Source organism: Antedon mediterranea, chromosome 9, assembly GCF_964355755.1.
Source record: "Antedon mediterranea chromosome 9, ecAntMedi1.1, whole genome shotgun sequence".
NCBI lineage: Eukaryota > Metazoa > Echinodermata > Crinoidea > Comatulida > Antedonidae > Antedon > Antedon mediterranea.
Genome location: NC_092678.1, coordinates 1,524,040 through 1,546,739, shown reverse-complemented (window position 1 = coordinate 1,546,739; position 22,700 = coordinate 1,524,040). Strand labels below are relative to the sequence as shown.

At 33.1% G+C, this 22,700-nt stretch overlaps 2 protein-coding genes across 3 annotated transcripts in view; one reads left to right on the top strand and one right to left on the bottom strand.

Annotated features, from left to right (window-relative positions):
• The window catches only part of LOC140059576 (N-alpha-acetyltransferase daf-31-like), a 163,672-nt gene extending 148,777 nt beyond the window's left edge, over positions 1-14,895 (bottom strand). For both annotated transcript variants that reach the window (XM_072105535.1, XM_072105534.1), the window contains exon 1: positions 14,564-14,895. The gene's annotated coding sequence lies outside the window, so the exon portion shown is untranslated. The remainder of the gene's footprint in view (positions 1-14,563) is intronic.
• A 93-nt stretch (positions 14,896-14,988) lies between these two features.
• Positions 14,989-18,916, top strand: LOC140059575 (protein O-glucosyltransferase 1-like). Its single transcript, XM_072105532.1, has 11 exons — positions 14,989-15,353; positions 15,715-15,805; positions 15,952-16,095; positions 16,248-16,380; positions 16,505-16,629; positions 16,797-16,856; positions 16,968-17,067; positions 17,497-17,555; positions 17,736-17,903; positions 18,057-18,113; positions 18,298-18,916. The coding sequence occupies exons 1-11, from the start codon at positions 15,221-15,223 to the stop codon at positions 18,437-18,439; spliced, it is 1,212 nt and encodes a 403-aa protein (XP_071961633.1). The 5' UTR covers positions 14,989-15,220; the 3' UTR covers positions 18,440-18,916.
• Positions 18,917-22,700: the final 3,784 nt, after the last annotated feature.

Sequence of the window (22,700 nt, the reverse complement as noted above, 5' to 3'; positions counted from 1 at the left end):
TGCACAATAAATATTTGAAATGGCATCTGGTACTGCACGTATAAATCCACAAGTATAATATTCACTACTATTATAACTGAACTTTAATCTGTTTTAAAAGGTGTATATCCACTTTTAAAAATTGGAACAATGACATTGAACTTATAAACGAGGTCAATCTAAAAGACTTCCTATGGGGAGTATTCTAATAATGGACTTAATTAAACTGGCTGACCAGGCAATGTTAAGCCGTAGTAGCCTAATGGGCAGTGCTTGACCGCTAGAGTACAGAATAAGTCGATGAATGGCTATAGGGTTGTAAATTGAACGCGATAAAGAATATTGAAAAAAAAAAATCAATTATAACAATAACAGTTACTACTACTAGTGAGAGCAAATGTAAGAAAAACAAAGAATTTATTATTATTAATTCACCAATTGCTTCTTCCAATTTATAAAATTGTATTCATTAAAAATTTATTTAAATTCACAGACATAGAAAAACTATCCAGGTGTAATACTGAAAATTAATCTATAAAAGGTGCACATCAGGAAATCTGTGTTTCAACCGAAATTCGAACCCGGAATTTTCTACTTAATTGCAATTAGTCATTAGACCACTACATGCACCATGGTTTTTGATATTTTACAATCTGTATTTGCTTTAATGCCAACTAGTCTTGTTGGATAAGGAATTAAAACTGGAGGTTTTAAAGAATCCAGTGCATCCTTTGGAAGAGTAGGGGGGTTACCCCAGTGTACTGGTTACCCCAGTGTACTGGTTCATTCAGCCCCTATCTTTGACAGATGAACGGCCACTGGTGGTAACACGCAACACAAAGTCTACACATTTCAGCCCAGTACGCTGCAAGTCGCAGGTTATTTCCCCATTTACACGCTAGATCGAGTGGGGTTATAGTTGGCTACCATCCTAGGCTCAAATCCTGTCAGATGTCCAATAAAACAAAACAACTCCACTTTCCAAAGACTTGTAATATAACACATATTATGTGGAGATTCTGTGTATCTTGAGTGAGAAGGACGGTGAATGAACTCCCTTGGCAATTTACGTAATTGAGAATAATAATATCAATAATAATTGATATCCATTCCAATATTATATTGTACAATACCAGTATTTCATTTAATATAGTAAATGTATCTATATTAAATAATTCCATCAGACAAAATGTTATTCATATAAATTGCATATTGTTTAATTACTATATTTGTTGGTTAAATGTTTATTTTTTATTCATGCATTCATTTTCAAGGTAATTTGGTATTATTACATATTTTTATGACGGCGCTGATAGATGGTTACAGTAGTATACTTTGGTTATTAAGTACTGTGGTTTTGTTAATGTTCCTTAAGGTTAAATTTGTATAATTACAGTTGATCTTTTATCACGTTATAAAGTTCATTGTAAATAGACCAGAAAATGAACAAGAAAAACATACTGTATCGATTCATTGGAAGTATACATTCGTAAAAGCTTTTTTTTTTGTTTGGTAAAAATTTTAATAAAATAGACTAGTATAACTGCATTAAGAGCAACAAACCCCGCAATGGAAATGATGGTAAAATAGGCTGAACTAGCTCTAGATCACGACAATTGTTGCCTCTTTTGTCGGAAAACAATTCTGACTAGGACTCTTGACTGAAATATTATATAATATCACAGTTTTAAATGTATTGGGGAGGTTTTAAACTACATTTGCTATATAACAAAATGTACAATACAAAATGTATTTAATCAACATCCAGTTATAATATTTCTAAAATCATCAGGTGTTTTTTTTTTGTTTCTTGTGTCTCTCACAATCTATGAAGGTCAATAAGATATAATGGAAGGACAAATAATTTTGTTAAAGATGTCATATAATTCTTTATAGAATTATTACACAGGTGTTTTGATGCAAGTTTATTTGTTGTTTACTGTACATTCTGTATATTACTGTTGATCAGAGTAAATGACTGAGTGGCCATGAACTAGTTTCCATCACTCTATCTGTTTTTGCTGAATAACGCCAACAACAATCTCTTCGCTAAATTATATTGTATTTACACTGCACATTTTTGCTTTGGTAAAAAAGCTTTGGAGTGAAGCTGTAGCTTGATGTTTGCCTTCCAATCCCAAGGTCCGGGTATCAATCCTAACCTACTGCCAGTGTTGTAACTCACGACTCTTTCAACTCCACTCCCTAAAACTCAAATGAGACTAAGTTTGCAATCAATGATAAAATAGTTTAGCCATCTTGTAATTGGCGAGTTACTCGCTGTTGGATGCGTATGAAATAAAATAAATAAAAGCTGAACCTGTTGCGCCTTTATGGCTATAGTTCACGTCACTCCGTCTTAACCGCTAGGTCACATCTTTTTAAATCAATCTACTGTACATTTCTGACGGTACAGAAGTTAAAAATAATACTAATAATTGCGTTGGTGGTAAATTCAAACAGAAAGGAATTTCCTGGTACCCTTAATAATGTGGAGGACAATTTGACATAATTACTGTAAGGATGTCTAAACTGCATAACAAAAAATATTTACTTATTTATTCATAATAGTTTACCGTGGTAACTCAATCAGTAAACAATACCACTTCATATATCATACATAGGAATATCCATTTGTCAATTTGAATTTAAATAGTTATCTGTACATGTCGATTATGCTGGTTGTATGAAGTTTGAAACAGTAGAGGTCTCACTTAATCTATCAATTAATTGCAGATAGTAGCTATAACTGATAATTGGTAATACAATTGAGTACAAATTAGATAAAACATAATACGAAAGAAAGCCTATATGCACATTCAGAAAACCAGATTACCAGAGTGGTTGAGGTTTATATTTAGTGCGGGGTGTGTATAGGCATCAAAATACTTTTGAGCACACGTTAAAGAACAGTGCATTATTATAAATTTATCAATATATAAAGTAATAATGAAATATTATCATATCACATCTTAAACGCTAATCGTTGTTAGACATTGCCGGGGACATTGCGCGTATCATTTGTGTAACACCAAACTGAAAGTTTTTGAGCAAGAATGTGTATAGGACAGTCCGCATGTGAAAAGTTCTGTTGCCTTTTTGATGTTTGCCATCCATGTTGTTTTCGGTCTTTCTTTTGGTCTTTCACTGAGCCTCTCTGATCTTAGCAGGTGTATTTTCTTTTATTCGGAGTATACCGTATATTTCGGTGTATAAGTCGCACTTTTGACACGCAAATTTGACCTCTAAATTAAGGGTGCGTCTTATACACCGAACATAAATGCCTCACCACACAGAATGTACATATCGTCACCTCGTTGGCTAGGCCTGAGTAGCCTAGGCTTAGCTACAGTGTACTAACGTAACGGCAACCTGCTTCTGCCTAGTTTTCAAGGCATTTTAGCATGATGTTATACTAAATATGATGAAAAGATTTGTTTATTATGGAGCTGTTTTAGGCGCTCCGATAAAATTTCATTTGTAAACGTTTACGATTGGAATAATATTTATTATAGTTATACGCACGATCGCCGACCGCCGTACCCCCAGCGCAAGCCCTTCTTGGCGGCCACATGTTGTACGGTATTCGACTAGTATATTCTCCAGTTGATTATAGCATGGACCTAGCGTAAACACTTCTCGGATACATAGATACTAATCGAATACGATTGTCCGTGAAAACGTGCGCCCTCTCGAAAATGATCGAGCGAGGCTAGCCCACACACGTGCGTGTTACACACAGGGTCATGCACTCAATGTTGCGGGTGCGAGACTCATGAATAACAAGTTAGAAACAACTTGTTGAGGCTGGGCGCGGCCGAGCCTAGGTAAGAAAAAACCTAAATAAAGGACGCCGTTATATATAACAAAATATATTAAATTATTATTACAATAATATTGATTACAATTTAAAAAAAACATTGTTTTGATGAAATATAAGGTGCGTCTTATACATCGACGATATAAAAAATACCGATATTTTACTCTCAGTTAGGGGGTGCGTCTTATACACATGTGCGACTTATACACCGAAATATACGGTATGACCATACCATGTCAGCCTTCTTTTCTTTACATCCTTTACTAAACTCAATCTCTTGTGTTCTTTCAAATCTTAATTTTTTATTTTCTCCTGCCACCTTTACCTATCTCTAAAGGAATTTGCTTTGAAAAATGATCGATTTGATGTTCATTGTCCACAGTTCACTGTTTGCTGTTCCAACAAGACGGTACTATCGACGCGTGATCCGTGGATTAAAATCTCTAATATTTTAAGTATAGAAATCAGGCAAGCCAAAGCCATTACACAATCGAAGAAAATTCTTAACGAACACCTTAGTAGGCTATTTGGTGCTGAATAGGTTTTTGACTCCAGTTCTACGATGTAGAAGAGGAGGATCCCATATGTGTATGTATGTATACACTATTGACCTTATCACCCGGTCATTATCATAATGTAAACTGAGCAATGTCTTTAGGGTGCATAGCACATTCATCAACTATAACGTTACTATGACATTCGATGTGCGTAATAGCATAAATTTGTCATTAATAATTCAAAATCAAACAGCAATTTCATTAGCAAGTAAGAGCCAAAAATAGCTCTAACCATGTTTCATTAAATATATAGAAATAGATTAAACAATGTTTAATATTCTGTATGCTAACTGTACAGTTCAAAGTCAGTCCAAGGTCTAGGCCAAAGCATGATCCACACAAGACAAGACACTGAGAATGTCAAATATTCTGGAATTAATTAATTCATGGTAGAACACAATATTAATAAAATAAATTCTCACAAGTCATTTACTTCAAAAATGCTGGTGCAATGCACTTTTCATATACAGTGTATACAATTTGTTTTCACACGATAGCTTTTTGCAAATTAAAATCTTAAATGAGAAATTGTGTGCATTGTCCTCTTGTGTACTTGTCCTCTTTGGTGAGTTTTTATGTAAGGAGTAAAGTTACTGAGAGCAATCATCAAATGCTATTGACCTTTTAAATATGTTTTCACTTTCACAAAAAAACTCACATTTTTTCATTTTTCATCATGCCGTATTTAAAATTAAGATAATTTCCTACTATGATATTAGCATACGTAATTTTTTAGGTTGTTCTCTCTTTAAAATTGTACAACAAGTAGTATCAAACGAAAGTAACGCACTGCGTCTTAAGACGACTTAAAGCGCCATCAAAGCAAGGGTATTGTGAATTACTGTACTTTTCCGCTTCTACAAACCTTAGACATTTCACTAATCACATCAGATTTAAGACGGCTTTCTGTCTTCCTATGACTAGACTTAAGTTAATGCATTTCCTAAAAGATATATGTCAAACAGTGGTAGAAAAACTAACTTTGAAGATCTCTTCTGTTGTTTTGTGTGGTTTACAAACATACTGTACTTTGATGTTAATAACTTATTTATTTATTTATTTCCTTTTATTGCATCAAGTAAGCAGTGATGAAGTTGACTTGCCACTTGATTGGTTAATTTCATATCATGTGTCATTCAGTACTAGTTCTATTGCATTGTACAAGTTTTACTGAATTGTTAATTAAGTTTTTCGTACAAATTCTTTAAAATGTCTCATCGAGAGGCTGGCGACTATTAAACTGCCTGCCGTTTGATCCAGCGGATTAAGTTAATAAAGTTTATTTTAAAACTCTACAGTAGTTGGCGTATTATAAAACAAACTAGTTTTGATGCATGACATTAAAATATCTGTCGTCCTATGTTTATTGCAAATAATGAATTTTTGGTATTAAAAATTGACTACTTCTCTGATAGAATGGAGTTGAAAGGGTGACCAATATAGCTGGTACCAGATCTGCTGCAGAAGAATGTCTACTAAACTGCCTCATGGGACTTCACTCCAGTAACTAAACCCTTCTAGGTACTATCCTGGATATTTCTATGGTTTAAAGGCTGATCTTAATATACATGGGATATTGCGGGATTTAAATAACTGCAAATCAGGGCACACTACACAAACTAATGGGCATTTAATAGACCAACAGGATTAGACATAAACTTGACCCAACAGAAGGCTATACAAAGCCATGACCCATATTCACAGCTGACAATTTCAAGCAACCCATCATAAATCAGCATCATGAATATTCATGAATCCACCCACTTTGCTGGAACTTTTTTTTTAAAATCACGCTGCTGCTCTAGCCCGCTACTGTACGTCACACAAGATGACTCATTTATTAGATGAAATCAAGCAGCAGTTATAGTACTACACTTTGACATTTTTGCTAAAATGGAAACTCGACTATAATTTATAGGTACCAGCTGCATTTCTGGTATTTATGAGTCCCATGACAATACTGTATTTCGCTGTCAGATAATCATTGAATTATTATCAAAACAGTCCATGAAAGTTTTTGTTTGTAATATGATACTTCACACTTGAAGTATCTAAGGGTATGTTCAGACTCACGGAGTTACGGTGGAGTTATCTACGCAGGCGTTAAAAGTCAAGGTGTTCAGACACAACGATTAGCATTCCAAACGTCTTGCGTTTAAAGCGGAAGTTCCGTCATACCGAAACAGCCGATGGGATACATACACACAATAACAACAACAGAGCTGAGAGTGACACGTGCGCGAAAGTTTACAACACTAGCTAGGCCTAGCAATATAATACAATGTTACCTTCAAATGTAATGGTTTTTTTGCCGATTTTTTTGCAAACCCTTACAGAAGATAGTAATTTCGAACATAATTATTACACGGACAATGACTTTGCCATTATTTGTATGATTTTAATTAATTTTGTGAAATCATGTCGCCGACGCCAACTTCGTCAGAAAGAATTTTGCAGTTTAGATGCAATTTCTTTAAAAACAGCCATCTTGTTGCCGGCGCTAGCTTTCCAATTTCTAATTTCTATCTTGTCTATAAATTCAGGGCTGCCCCATAATGAAATCAAATCAGCCACTTCTGTACTTTTCCATGTAACACGTTTCATTTTAATTAGAATGTTGCTGTTGATCTAGGCTAGCTCGAGGAATAGGCTATATTGTTTTGCTATTAAAAAAAAACCTCGCGAATAGACTGCTGCTAATTGCGGTCGTGTCTTTTCATTGGCTGACGTTGACCAGAGGTTGAAATCACTGATGCATTAATGGATTAGCCTTATGAAATCTACCCTCTCCCGCTGGAGTTATTAACGCCACTGGCGCGGAGTAACAGCTCCCTAACGCTAATCCGCGGCATGGTTGAGACACAAAAATATGTACGCCGCGTACATAACTCCACCGTAACTCCGTGAGTCTGAACATACCCTTAGGTGTGATGAAGTGACCCCCAGACTTGACCTTAGCAATAAATTAAACTAAATTGAGTCTGTTTCATATCAAAGTTATTCACTTCTGTAACAAAATTCACATTATAAAAAGAGAAAAGAAACGTTTAATTATTATAACTCAAAAACCACATTGTCTGACAGACAATTGAAGTATTTTTTGCTTTTAATTACATTTTTTCAGGTAAAATAACTTATGTGACAATAAAATGACACATTCAAAAACAAATTTGAAGTAAAAAATATTTTTCAGAGGGACAATATATCTTTAAAACTGTTACGTCAATAAGCGAGCAGCGTTTTTTGTAAGAAATATTTCTTGTTTAATATTCAACAATTATTGATTTATTCATTTTGGAAATTGAAAGTAATCAAAAAGCTTCAGAACAAGAAATTTACCTAGTTATGACTTAAATATCTTTAAAGTTCATACTCTTTTTTTTTCCTTTACTGAAAAATCAATATTTAAAGAAATAAACAGAAGATGTTCAAGAAAAGATAAAGGATGAGGAAGGCAAAAGAAAAGATGGCAAGATAAGATCACCAAATCACATGACAGAAGAAAATGGAAGTTGCTAGAGAAGGGATTACCTATAGATGGAGAGATGGTTGTTTGTGGGAAAGCTCCAACTTAAGGAGAAAGGCTATTGTCGGTTTATCCAGGTAAGCTAGGCACGAAATAGACTGGAAATTGTTGGGGAAGTGATGATAATAGGTAGATGGACAGAACACCAAATACATGGCAACCTGGGCATGACTGGCATGACATTAGAGAATGGAAATTGTTGGAGAAGGGCTTCACCTAACTATGGATGAACACAACCTGATATTGATAATGATACAGTATGTAGATGGAATGATGATTATATGCTTATTACATAAGCCTATATAAAGTGTGTATACAAGCAATATGCCAAGTCATTTTTACTTGACATCAAAAAACTATTAAGAAAATTGACCTGTTATCTTATTAATTAGTTGAGTCTGCTGTCCCAGATGATCAGTAGTGGTACGCGTACCTGGTAACAAATTTAGATAGCAATATCGAAAAGTGAAATAAAATTGCTCATTTTTTATCCTAATTATCATCACACTTTAGGGATTGGGACAGCATTTAAAAATTCATTTAATAGGTGATCAGGATCTAGTAAAGAGCAACGTACAAGTCGCTCTCGCCTTTACTAATTGTTTTTATCGTAATTCTCATCAGCGTATTGGGAATATATTGTGGAAGTATGGGATGGAACAGAATTTAAATCGCATTATAATCAGGTCATAGAACACTAGTTTGTACTAATGTATTATTTTTTTTTTACCGTAGCGGAAGTAAACGATTAAAATAAAAACTGCTTTCAATTATTATTATTTTTAAAGCTACAGTATGTCGACACCTTCAAACCACTTCGACAAAAAAGTGTGATGTGCCCAAATATGGTAGTGATATGCTCCCATATAGACATGATGTGAAAATGAAATTCAAATAATAAGCAAAATCATTAATATAATTTAACTATTGAATTTTATTACTGAAACTGTCAAAAATCATACACTGTAAGAAACATTAGGAAACGTCTTAAGGTGTAGAAATTGATGTGTGACCTAAAAATGACAAACTGTCAACAATTAACGCCGTCTTTTGAACCTTTCTTTGCAACTGTGTCAAGATCAGTGCATTACTCATGTCGAATCACTGGCAAATTATACAAATATTATCATATTTTAAATAGATTTTAAGTCTCTTAAAAGGTGTTGAAGACGGTAATAGCAAAGGTTGTCAGTTTAAATTCTAGGGAATGTGAATCAAAGACTTAGTGTAGTTAGCGATAGGATGTAATAAATGACTTGCCTGCCATAACACATTTTTATTTTTAATTCTTATAAATAAAGATTTATAAACAGAATCAAACACTGCTAAATGTAATAAAATCTTTATACAGTATCTAAAAATAACCTGGCTATTTCTAGTGCAAAAAAAAAAAGAAGAAGATTAATTTATACGTGTCAAAAGTATTCTCCTGCAGCAAATAAATTATAAAATTATTATTATTATTGGAGTAAAAAATATAGAACTGCAGTAGAATAATTTTGTTGATTTAATTTTATTTAATTTTGATTTTTTACAACCTAACATTTTTTACACTAAAAGCATAGTTCATGGACTATACCATTCGTGGAAAGAGGTGTTCAATGAAAATTTCTACTTTTCGAGTTATATCTCGCTCCTCAAGGAGTAAGGGCTATTTGTTGGTTTATCCAGGTAACCTAGGCCAAGAAAGACTATTGCATCTCTTATATTAAAGACCAGATATTATACTATAATATTAATACTGTGTACTGTTGTAATTTGGACTGCATTCATTCAACACCAGATTTTTAATGATTTTTTGTTTAATTTGTAATAGAGCGTGAAAAAGTGACCTTGTATGATGCATCTTGAATTAAAGCAGCTGGACCCATGGTTTCTTTTGTCTTTTGGACGTGAATAAATGTTCTTTGAATTGAAATGGTTGGGGCAACATTCAACATGAGATAAAATTTCATTTTACTTCGTTTGCAAATTAGTATCAGGTAGAGGCATTATGTACATCAAAGAAATACGGAAACCACTTAGCTACTGCCTCAAGTCTAACTCCATAATGTTGTAGCTAATTAGAGCATTACCATTTTGAACTTCAGGAGAAAGATCAAGCATGATCTAATAAGATGTTATGAAGGATAGGAAATGAGGTTAACAACATTCATACATGAAAAAAACATGCACTGAATTTTGGCTGTGAACAATGCGCGATCCTTGCACAGGAGAAAACGCACAAGAAAAAACATTTTTCACAATGGGCTTTACTTGAATCACATCATACACAAAATTCAATTCTTTTAGCCATCTTGAGTCTAGGGCAATCAATATCTTGGTTATTAAGTAATTATACAGCCTAAATATTAAGGACATGACTCACAACTTCATGTCCTCAGCCACAGCCAGGGAGTTTATTAGGGTTCAAATGAACACATTTTCCCCCTCAAGTGCTCTTTCAAACCGGAGACCAGCACTGCAGTGCTAGTAAAGAGGCTTTAGTTCATGACAACCTTTTGGAATAACTATCTATCTATTTAGAAAGCAAATTTCCTGGCTACACAGACTTTACTTTTGAACGCCCTATTTTATAACAATCACACAAAAAATGTATGCAATATTGAAACAAAAATCAATCATGAATATGACACCAGACTTTACGGTCAAAGATAAGTATGGTCGGTCAATAATTGGCTAAAGTATGTCAAGTGAAAAGACTAATTACAAGATTAACCAGGATTAATGTAATACTCATAATGACGGCAAAGGATGTTTTGCGTATAAAGCCTAGCAACGGCATTTATCACAACATACAGCTGAACCACAAAACTGTTCAAAAGAATTAAACAATTACCTACAAATTTTCAAAACAACAAAGTGGTTGTTAGTCGACCTGAGATAGAGAAGCGAAATTGAAAGTTTGGTACGTTTAATTGGATGACGGGAAGAACAAATGGAATGAAGGGTTTCAGTTGTGGCTACCGAATCAAGCGCGGCCAGCATGTGTGCGTTGATCTGCCTGCGAATGACGTCAGAGCTTTAGCCGAGTAGCAACCTAGGGATCACAATGAAAACTGGGTCATATTGCCTATGGGCTGAGCAAACACTGTTTGTAGGTCATTTCCCGGCGCTATCTAATCAGTTTATGACTATGGATTATAAAAAAACGAGTAACTCGTTTTTTTATAATCCATAAAACCTAGATTCAAATTAATTATCAAACTTTTTTGGGGATTAATGAATATTATTATACACTATAATAACACTGTACTGACCATCCCAAGAAGGGGTTCTTTTTTAATTTGAAAACGACTTATTACCACCCCACAAACCCCACCCACAGATGAATATATTTGGTTTTAAGCATGGTCCATCCATTATGCATAAAAATCAATATAAAGGGAGAGGTTAAATTGGATGGTATATAACCAAATAAGATGAAATAAATATTTTAAATTGAAAACCAAAACCTTGATTATAGAAATACAACATTAATAAATAATATTTTCAAGAATTGACTTTGAAGCTAAATTTTTTAACTTAGTCTTAAATACTGCAGGTAAAAATTGTGTTCATAGTATAAAAAAATGCACACAAGATGCTCTACATAAACAACGCATAAAAGTTGTTGAGAGTGAAGTGTTTTGTTTGTCATGAAAAGAGTCGAACCCAAACCCTTGGGATAAAGTGCTAGACGGGTTTGGCACATCTAATCACGATGGTTTGTCAAATTTGAAATTCTATACATACTGAAGTATTAGCTATTAGTAGTCAATTTGAAACCTTTCTTTTTTTAGTATTAAAGTCATATCTCATTGGGATGGGATGTATGTTTACTTTTTATATTAACAATATCTAATATGTGGAAAAATTTCATTTTATGGTTTAAAAAAATAGTTCACTTTATAACAAATGTTTGTAATTCGTTACATATATCATGCTTAATATTAATAACATTTAAATTTCACTGAGAGGAGAGGTGCAAAAATACTAATAAAATTGCGCAAATTGTGTTCTCGCTATTCAACGCAACATAAAACTACGTCCGTGGGAATGTTCCCGTATATACAAACACTCGTAACAATAAATAAACAAACAAACTCATCAGTAAAATCAGTAATTTCATTATAAAGTCTTATATAAGACAAAAATTTGTTTAAACGACGTTACATCGGGAGCTAATTTTTAAATAAATTAATTTACTTACATTTGTACAGTATGTGGCTGCTTCCGAAATTTCCAACATTTCTTTGCAAAAACGAAACATTTATGTTCAAGTTTTAAAATGAAACTTCTCATAAAACAGACGCTAATAATTATTTTCACGACAGAGCTACAGGGTTTTGGATTATGTTTCGCAAAAAAACGTATTTACCGTACTGACACGAGCAGCTGGTTGAACCAACCCTACCTATCAGGCATTCTGGGATATATATGCCAACTTGAATATAAGCCCACCCTGGGCTAGAATTTATATTTTTTAGTTCATTATTTTTTATTATTTTTCAACTTGACTCCCTCTTGTTAATAGAAAAGATGATTTTTTAACTCATAAAATATTTTCACCATTCAACACATAAACATATTATTTGTCTACTAATATTATTAATATTATTATTAATAAAATCAATTATTATACTGTATGATAATACAAACATAATACAAAAAAGGAAAAAACACATTATACGGATTTTACATGACTTTCACACTTCTTTATGTATGTAATGTAAAAATTATGTTTTTTTAAGCTGAATTAGTAGTTAAAGCGCACGCTGAACTGACAGGCAATTAACATAATGTACGTCTTATCTGACTAGAACATAAAACAACCTTAACACAACCCTGTTGTCTATGCAAACTTAACTACGAAATACAATATTAAAGTGCTAATATGCGCTGAGGTGAGTTATAGGTCAAAACATCTCGCGGGATCAATACTCTATCATTAACCTGTCCAAGAAGATAACGTAACGTGCCCCGACGGGGAAAAGAAACCTTTGCATTAATCAACGCACTCTGCATTGCTTGAGGGAAAAGATGCCGATGGAAATCGGAAGATAGACTTCCTAAAGAAAATAGAAGTAAATTGAAATAATGCTTATTATTTTCTTGTTTAAATATTTCACTTCTTTTCTTCAAACAAAAAAAAAATATTTTACCGTATTAGGGTTACTGCTAATGGTGCTAATTTAGTGAAAACTATTTATTAAAAAAGCATAAATTTGGTATGGAATATGTACACATCCATCCCAAATTACACATTACACATTTTTTAGTACTGTATAGTGAATGTCTTTTTCTAAAAAATGAGGCATAAATTGACATTAAAAAGTACATTTTTGTGAATATTTAGATTTGCTGTATGAATAAATTCGAAATATGCAAATTCACAAAAAAAATGTTTATTATAACTTATAATAAATTGTACAAGTTATAAAATGATTTAAATAAGTCTGTAATCATGATATAAATAATTTGGGTAGGTTTGGAAAACATCTAGAGTCTTTTCAAATACTATATTCTGGTTGAGACTATAAAATTCCCAGGTGTAAGAAAAAAGTAGTGAACTATAGAGGGGGCTATATCTGTATTTTAATGCATCATGATACTTTTAATGAATAATTGGGACTGTATAATAATAATAAAGCACACAAAAATTTTACCTGGCAAAATTGCTTCTTATCATTTAACTCGAATATCTATATGTTCTAAAGTTACCAGTATCTTATTCATTGGCCACTTAGACGAGAGACATTTTTTTTAAAAAGGGGAATCCTCAGGCTCTCTCTCGGTCAGTGAAAACATGTAAGAGGAAACTTATATAAGCATGTGACATGTTATCAGAATCGACGATTTTACTGGACATAAAAAAAAAATTGTATGAATTTTGGGAGAGTATATTTGTTTGTGAATATTTATAGATTTCATAGTGCAAAATACTGCATTATAATTATGTAAAATCTGATCAATGTATTAAGCTCATAGCATATTATTATTAGTAAAGATAAATTACTACTGACACTGTACAATTGACAATTAGTTATCCCTCCTGAATTCTGTTAAATACTGAATAAAAATAGGTACAAAAACAAAACTTAGAGAATTTTTAATTCATAAAAATATTAATTCACTACTTTTTTTTATTTTATTTAATCGAAACCAACAGCGATAATTACCGCCACTAACAGGTTTGATACAAACAAAGCCAGGACTGTTTAAAGCACCTTGATTGGTCCTAACATTGATCAAGGGCTTCTCTCGTCCAGTGCCCACCTTGACCAGAGGTCTGAGGCAGATACTAGATGCAGGGGCTGCCATAAGAGTCAGCAGTGCTGATTTCAAATGCCTAACGGGACCCCAGCTCCGTATACAGCACCCGTTATTCCCAGATGGTCTCCCATCTACGGAATGGTATATTTAATAACAAGTATATGATAAAAAATAAAATAATTATTTTTAAATATAAAACTATGGGAAATAACCTCCCTAGACTAGGCCTAGCTAGGCTAAGGCTAGTAGTAATTAGCCTAGTTAGCTAGCCTAGCCTAGCAACATTTTATAGGCTAGGCCTACATCATAAATGGTTTTTTTTTTAGCAGTTGAGACTTCCTTTTATTAATTTTTAAAAAATAACATTTATTTATAATATTACTTATTTTGTAATAGGAATGTGTATCTTCAGTCTTTATAGTTTACCTCTAGGCTCTTGCTATGACGCCTTCTTCCTGTCTTCCATGCCAGCAGGGGCGTTGGTGGTGGTGGTTGCCGAGCCGAGAAGTAATTCCAAGAACAGCCAAGTTGGCAGACGATAAGATGAGAGGCTTATCTTGGCTGCTGCATTCTCCGAGAATCATTCATGCCGATAAAAACTCAGTAAAACATCTTATAAAACTCAATATAACATTTAAACAGCATTACGATGTTCCCTGGTCTATTAAGATGATTATATTCACTGAATAAATACTTGCTGATTCACTTATTTATTATCAAATTAACTGTTTGTTAAAAGGCAAAAATCAAAACAAATGCACGTGTTGAGAAAAGAAAAAGACAACAAACTAAACAGGAAAAAAGAAAAATCGCTCTCAGGAACATTAAATGTTCTTCCAATTTTAATATTAATAAATGATTCTGATTAATAATAAACATTCCAAATAATATATTGATTATTTATCTAATTTATTAATACTTTTTATATAGATTTTAGTATTTTATTTTTAACTGGTATAATGATTTTAAGCACCTTTTTCATATAAAATGTAATTCTATGGGTGGAGGCCTGTTAGTGACGTAATCGACCCAAGATGACGTAAACATTGACCTGGGAATCACATCGTGGAGAATTTTGTAAACATGGAGAGGTTTCTGCATTTGTTAACTTTTATTTTACTGTTAATGTTACCATTACAAATTAATTGTCAGACTTGTAAAAATGGAGATGAAGATTGTGATCCCAACACAACTACTGAGGATAAATATAGTGAAAGTGAGTGGGTTAAAGCAAAGTTTAAGGAAAAAAATAATTTACCGGCGTAAGGACACGTCACAATAGCATTAATAATTCAGGACCCAAACGCTTTGTGATGCGACCAATGAAGAAAGAAAAGTCGTTTTGTCCCTATTTCCGTGCGCACATAAATATTTTGTTTTAAATTTCGACATCGTGCATTACCGCCAGATACTATAGCCTATAGTATATATATTATATAGTATATAATTTATATGAGGCCTAGGCCCAGGGCTAGGCCTAATAAATAATGCAGAAATTAAACAAGGATTTTATCAATTTATTATTTATTACTTTTTCCTGCTTTGTTATTTTAAGATGCTTTTTTCATTTTTTACAGATGCTCGTTGGAAACCGTATTTGAAAGCAATTGCTAGTGCAGTTGAAAGCTATGAGCCTTGCAATCAAGATGACTGTACATGCCATTTAGGGTAGGATGGTAGGGAACAGTGACCAGCCTAAATCAATATTTTAATAGCTTTCCACCCAGTCTTATTTTACCCAACATCGACCCCTAAAAAACCGTTTTGGCCTTGTACTTCTAAATTCTTTTTTTTCCTGTATTATTTTCCAACAGTGTTCTTGAAAATGACATGAAGGTTTGGGAAGAAAAGGGTGGCATTACCAATAAAGATTTTGAAGAGGCGAAAGCTTTTGGCACCCACTATCAAATCATCAACCACAAGATGTACCGTGAGGATAAATGTATGTTTCCTGCAAGGTATGTGAACTCTAACCTCTGACCCTAATTCTATTGCTTCATCGTCTCAAAATTCTACATAGTACAGATTTAATGATGATAATGATTAAATATTTTGGTGTCAAGTGTTTTTGAAGAATAAACTACACATTATGATGTCCATTTATTAACAGGTGCAGCGGAGTCGAGCATTTTATTCTAAAAATCATCAAAAAGCTTCCGGACATGGAGTTTATCCTAAACCCACGAGATTGGCCTCAGAGTTCCAAGTATGGAAATGCCAAACCTGTCCTTTCATTTAGTAAAGTAAGTATGCTAAACCAAATAAATCTGAAAACAAGAAAAAACTCCTCGCACAACCACTAATTCAATTAAAATGTGAGACTTCATTTGAAATTGTATTATGAACTATTACGTTTGTGGCACACAGGTTAATGACCAACATTCAGACATAATGTATCCAGCATGGACATTCTGGGAAGGTGGTCCAGCGGTGTGGCCAATATTCCCAACCGGATTAGGAAGATGGGATTTGTTGCGTGAATCTCTGGACAAGTATGTGTATATGAATCTTAATAAAGGCATTTAATCAGTGTTAATTATACAAACGAAAATGACTAATAAATTTGCATGATAAACAGTATGACATCTTACTTAAAGGTTAAGTATTTGAACTACAGAGTCTACGTACATATGAATTTCCTTTTTTTCTTTTATTTTAGAGAAGCTAAGAGACTGCCATGGGATAAGAAAGAGACCAAAGCATTCTTCAGGGGCTCCAGGTAAGAACAGAATAAAGTACAAAAGAAAATTATTACATTAATATACAAATAATGAACAACAATTAGTTTACAATAGTCCTAACCGATGACACTTATAATTTATTATTGCAGAACAAGTGCCGAGCGTGACCCTCTAGTTAGGTTGTCGCAAAAGGAACCAGAGCTTGTAGACGCTCTCTACACCAAGAACCAAGCTTGGAAATCAGATGCTGTATGTAAATTTGTAATCAGAATACAATACAATACAATACAATATTACTATACACTAAATGTCACGTGATAATAATTCATGTTTATGAGTGTATAAATAATGGCATGAGGTGAATGATGAAAGGTTATATTTAAATGAGGCATTTAAAATTTGTAAAAATGCATTCCCATCGCAATACCAATCATAATATTCAATTTCGCGGCGGAAGTACAAAAGAGGCAATAGTATAAAAAAATAATTTTCGTACACGAAAAAAAGTACTATTAAATGACCGTTCAATAGTGCACGCCATGTGACCCACAATCGTCCAATCAAATGACAGGAATTTATTTAGGTGTTATATAATAATGTAGAGCAAGCATAGTCTATTACTAAAAACCAATAATTTGATAAATAATCTATGCCTCATAATTGTTTTTTTTTTTTCAGGACACTTTACATTTACCACCAGCCAAAGAAGTAACGTTAGAAGAACATTGTAAATATAAGTACGTAGCCACAATCGCTATTGATGATGTCACTAATATCACTCTCATTATTACCAGATGTCGCCCAGACACCTTCCCTATCACTATTGTTAACTGAATCAATCAATGCGATAATGCCAACCTGTTTTTCGTCTTTTACTGCCATCAAAGGTTAACTTTTCTCTATTTTTCCCCCCCAAGGTACCTTTTCAACTTCCGTGGTGTAGCCGCTAGTTTCCGGTTTAAGCATCTGTTTCTGTGCAGTTCTCTCGTCTTTCATGTTGGTAACGAGTGGTTGGAGTTCTTCTATCCAGCGGTGAAACCATGGGTACATTATATACCGGTAAAACAGGATCTATCAGACGCAAGGTATAATTGTGTTATTAACTATCCTTACTAATGTATAGTAATTGAGAAACAAAATGCATCTTATTAATTAAACGCACGGTGTACCGCCCCAACACTACCACAAACCTGACTACCTATTTACTTTTTGATACAACGTATTATTTTATATTCTAGGGAGCTAATTGAATTTGCTAAAGCTAATGACGAAGTTGTCCAAGAAATTACTCAAAGGTATAAAAGGCTTTATATATTTTAAAGATAATTTATTTAACTGAGAAGAATGATTTTTTTAACAATGTAATAATGCCAGATACTGTAAATAATTTAAGGAAAAAAAGCTCTGTACACTATTCAAAACTATTAGCTAAAGAAAAATAATGCATGTAACCAAATTGTTATAATATTCTCTCAACAGAGGACGAGACTTCATTTGGGACCATCTACGTATGGAGGATGTACAATGCTATTGGCTGAAACTACTCAAAGCATATGCAAAACAAGCACAGTGGAAACCGAAAAAGGTCAAAGGTTACAAGCAAATAACCCCAAAAGAATAAAAATTCAAAAATGTTCACTAAAAAAGGTCAATAAAATCCTAATTTTCGAGTAGTATTTCATATTTGTTTATTTTTAAGGTGGCACACATTCGATAACAACACGGGCAGTGACATTAGAATTGGTTGATTTTGTCTCACACAATAGCATGTGTACACAATTATTACCCTAGTGCAAAAGTAAAAGAAAATGACATGCATTGCTATTCTTAACATTAAAGTGTAGAGTTCCCAATAGTGGGGTACAGTTCTTAATTAAATCTTTATCTTAATCGAGAAATTATGGTAGACTAATACTTTATTCTATTTATCTAAATGTTAACAAAATACATTCCAGTTTTGTAAAGAACTTAATTTTATATTGTTTCTTCTAAAGAGTATGCACGTTTTTAATTAAGTTATTTGTATATCAGGACCAGACACAGTTTTGTAATAAAGCAAGTTTTCCACGCTAACTATTTTGTGTAAATTCTTATACGCCTATTGAAATACCTGTACTATATTAAGATTTATATAGCGCACATATCCACTCATTCAAGTTTAGTCATAAATGAGATCTAAGTAGCTACATGCCAACATTTTGTATGAGTCTCCTCCAACAACTTGGACTAGGACGGCACAGAAAGGAATGACAAAAGCTTGAGAAGGGGATGATGGAGCCAGGGTAAGGCAAGTCATCTTCAATTCAATTGCATGTATTTGTGTTGCAGTGGCCATCACTGTCTATAACCAGTTGATGTTGTGGACAGCATCGTTCCTTCCACCAACTTTTCTATTTCTTGATTCAAACCTCTGTGGCGAATTAACGGTTTGGTGGTTAGTTCGTTTTTGCAGTCGTGATTACGTCTCGCCATAGCTGTTTGTGTTACACAACGGTTGTTTCGAGATGCTCTATGAATCTCCCTCATTTGTTGAGTGTCGACAGGAAAGCGTATGTTATTCCTATTTTCCCATTCCAATCGTAAAACTGCTTCACACACATTCAGATTGTCATGTCTTGTTTCTCTTCTTATCTGAAATGAGTTCACAAGCTTCAACTGCTTCTTGGTCTTTTAGACGTTTACATTTCCAAAATTATCATGACTACCATAGTACAGTAACCAATAAAACATGAATATTAATTTGTACAGTATTAAAAATTGACGATTTATAATCTAGGAGAAAAAAACGCAACAACATTAAACAGATTTTTGAATTATGATAACCGAGACACAATTTAGCACAAAACATGTTTATTTCTCTATTTATCGGATAAGCCTTTTACCACCTTTACGAAAGCATATCAACACAATCGTCTGCTTTTTATCAGGGGGCAGTGTTGTCCTTTTCTATTGACCGTTATAACAGCATCGGTCAACCCACACAAGAATTGCACATATAGAATACTGAATGATAACTTAGTGTACTTACAATGCAAGCTAAAATACCTCCAAAGACAGTATTATCAGAGGTACTCTTACATTAAATAAGATTAAATAGGTGTTCTAACAATGTTAAGATTCCAGTATGTATTTGAGGTAATGGTTTGTTATTCAAATATGTTTGGGGTCTTAATAAACACAGTAACCTTATTAGGTTTTTTTTTAATACAAGTACTGTACAGACTCGGATATAATCCCAGAACATGGAGTGGGCTTATATCATGCCGAAACAGTGCAAGTAAGACTCAGACAAGACTTAGCTTAGAAAGCATGGATGTGCTTCCTATCCTTTATATAAATTTGAAACTCATATGGGATACACCAGTCAGTACAGAACTTGGGCAACTTTAAAACTAAAATAATAAACTCATCGATTTCATGAAAATTACATGAAAAAAGTAAACTTGCATTCAATGATTGTGTTAATATTGTAAATAATCAGATTCTAGCTGTTTTAATATTTAGGTGCATATAAACGCAACATTTTTTCAGGCGATATTTATGATTTGCTAACATTGATATCTATTAATAAACAAATTGTAACATAATTAACATTACATGATACTAATATTTAGAGGAACAAATGACAAATAGGCCTAAACATTAGCATTAACGCAATTATAAAGAAAAGAGCGGCTAGGCCAACCTAAATACCAACATAAAATTTAGTTGAGGCTAGTTAAGGCGCACCCAGGAGGAAATTCATGTAGTAGGATTATCAAATTGAGGCAAATTTCTTTAAATAAAACAAATAGTATATATCCAATTTTATTTAGTATATTTTTGGATAAGTCACTGACAAGCGCCCCCTGGACGACCTCGGATAACATATTTTTCCAAAGTCATCGTTCTTCGTTAAAACCAATTTCGATTTTTTCATAGCATCCCTGGACACGCCATTAGTAACCGTGTGTCAATCTGCTACTGTACTAAACACAGTACTTTTAAACCGAAGGGCTATGGGTGTTACATAAACATACATTAAAAGATAAAGCACATACAGCCATTTCCTTTATGGCATTACCAGTGATAAGAATGGTTATACAATGTTTAACTAAAATACAAAGCTCTGTCTACACTATCAAACAAGTGTGATGTGCCCAAATATGGTGGTGATATGACATCATCATGTCCATATATTTTTGTCACATAAAGTTTGATAGTGTAAACGGAGCTTAACATCACGTCAGTTGATCTTATCTATGAACAACTACGACATATAACTAATTTCACTGCCACAGTATATACAGTATACACACAGCAATAGCATTGGTGATATATAGTACAGTAACAACATAAAAAATAAGCCCAGAAGCCTATATCGGGTTAATTTTTTATTTGGTGAATGAAAAAGTGTTTTATCAGATGGCTAAAGTACACTAATATCAATGTATTATCGTTCCTAGTTTCAAATATTTAAAACAAAATACCATCAAACAAGGTATAAAATAAAACCATATTTTAAATTTTAAAAAGGGGTTTTACATTTGCGTATTTTAAAGTCGAAGCAATAATATGCTTATTTTTTTCGGAGATCTGGGGGTCGCATATTTAGCCCCAATAGGACATGGTATTTTTAGGATTCACACCTTTTATTATCTCCCTTTATCTAAACCTTTTTGGTTATTCGTATTCACAACATCCACACAGAAATATATTGCAGCTACAATATCAGAATTTAAAATATAAAACTAGCAGACAAATTTTAAAAAATGTAATGTTCCCATATATGGAGATGATGATGTCATATCATTACCATATTTGGGTATATCACACTTTTTTGTCAAACTAGTTTGATAGTGTAGACAGAGCTTTACTCTTTTTCACATATTTATTGAAATAAAACATTAGCAATCCTTACATGTAAAGAAACATCATCTAAAATTAATTAATTAAAATCAATTCATTTAATATAACAGAGGAAAAGTATCACTGGAATTTCGACAAATTATTTTTTACTAAACTATTGAATCAGATTTGTGCTAAGAATCTTGGCTCTTTGGAATACTAACCTACATACAAAAAAAAATAATCTCTTAGTCAACTCTTCCAAAATTGGACACAGATAACCTTTCCCAAAACAATAACAAATCCTTTCCCATTATCTACATAATGCATTCTGAAAAGCAGACTAGCCCGGTCAATATGGGACTGCCCAGCAGTGTCTATTTTTTAGGAGAATTGACTATATTACAGTAATTAGAAGATTAAAAATCACTGGTTACTTGCACAAGCAAATATCTTACAGGATGAAATACCATCCCTATTAAAAGCACCCCACACTGGATTATAGGATTAAAATTAATCCTAAGATTGAAAAACAGATTAAAATAAATACTAAATAAAAAATACCAATGTCCACTCAACTTCATAACATACTCAATGAAAATGTACCAAAATAAATGAATGTACACGACCTATTTTCATAATACAGAATCTTAATTTTAAAAAGTTAAATGGACAAATAAATAAAATATACTGTACAAGAAATGTTGATGAAATAAAAAAATACACCCTGTATTCAAATTCAACACGCCTTTTTAAAAAATGCAGTCACCCTCCCATCATCAATTGCTTAAGCGTTTGAGTGGTACCCCGGAAAAAAAATTAAACGGGTTTAACCATTCTTAAATCACCATCAACACAATTGCTTGTGGTGGGTTAATAATGCCATAGAAGAAATAAAATGGAACTACCCATTCTTAAAATGGGTTAACCCATACTAAAACAGCACCTGTAAACAAATTAGGGGGTCAAGAGTTACAGTACTTAAATTTACATAGAATATTTAAGTAACTTGTAGAGGTATAATAGAAATTGAGTTTAACCCGCCTTAGGGTATT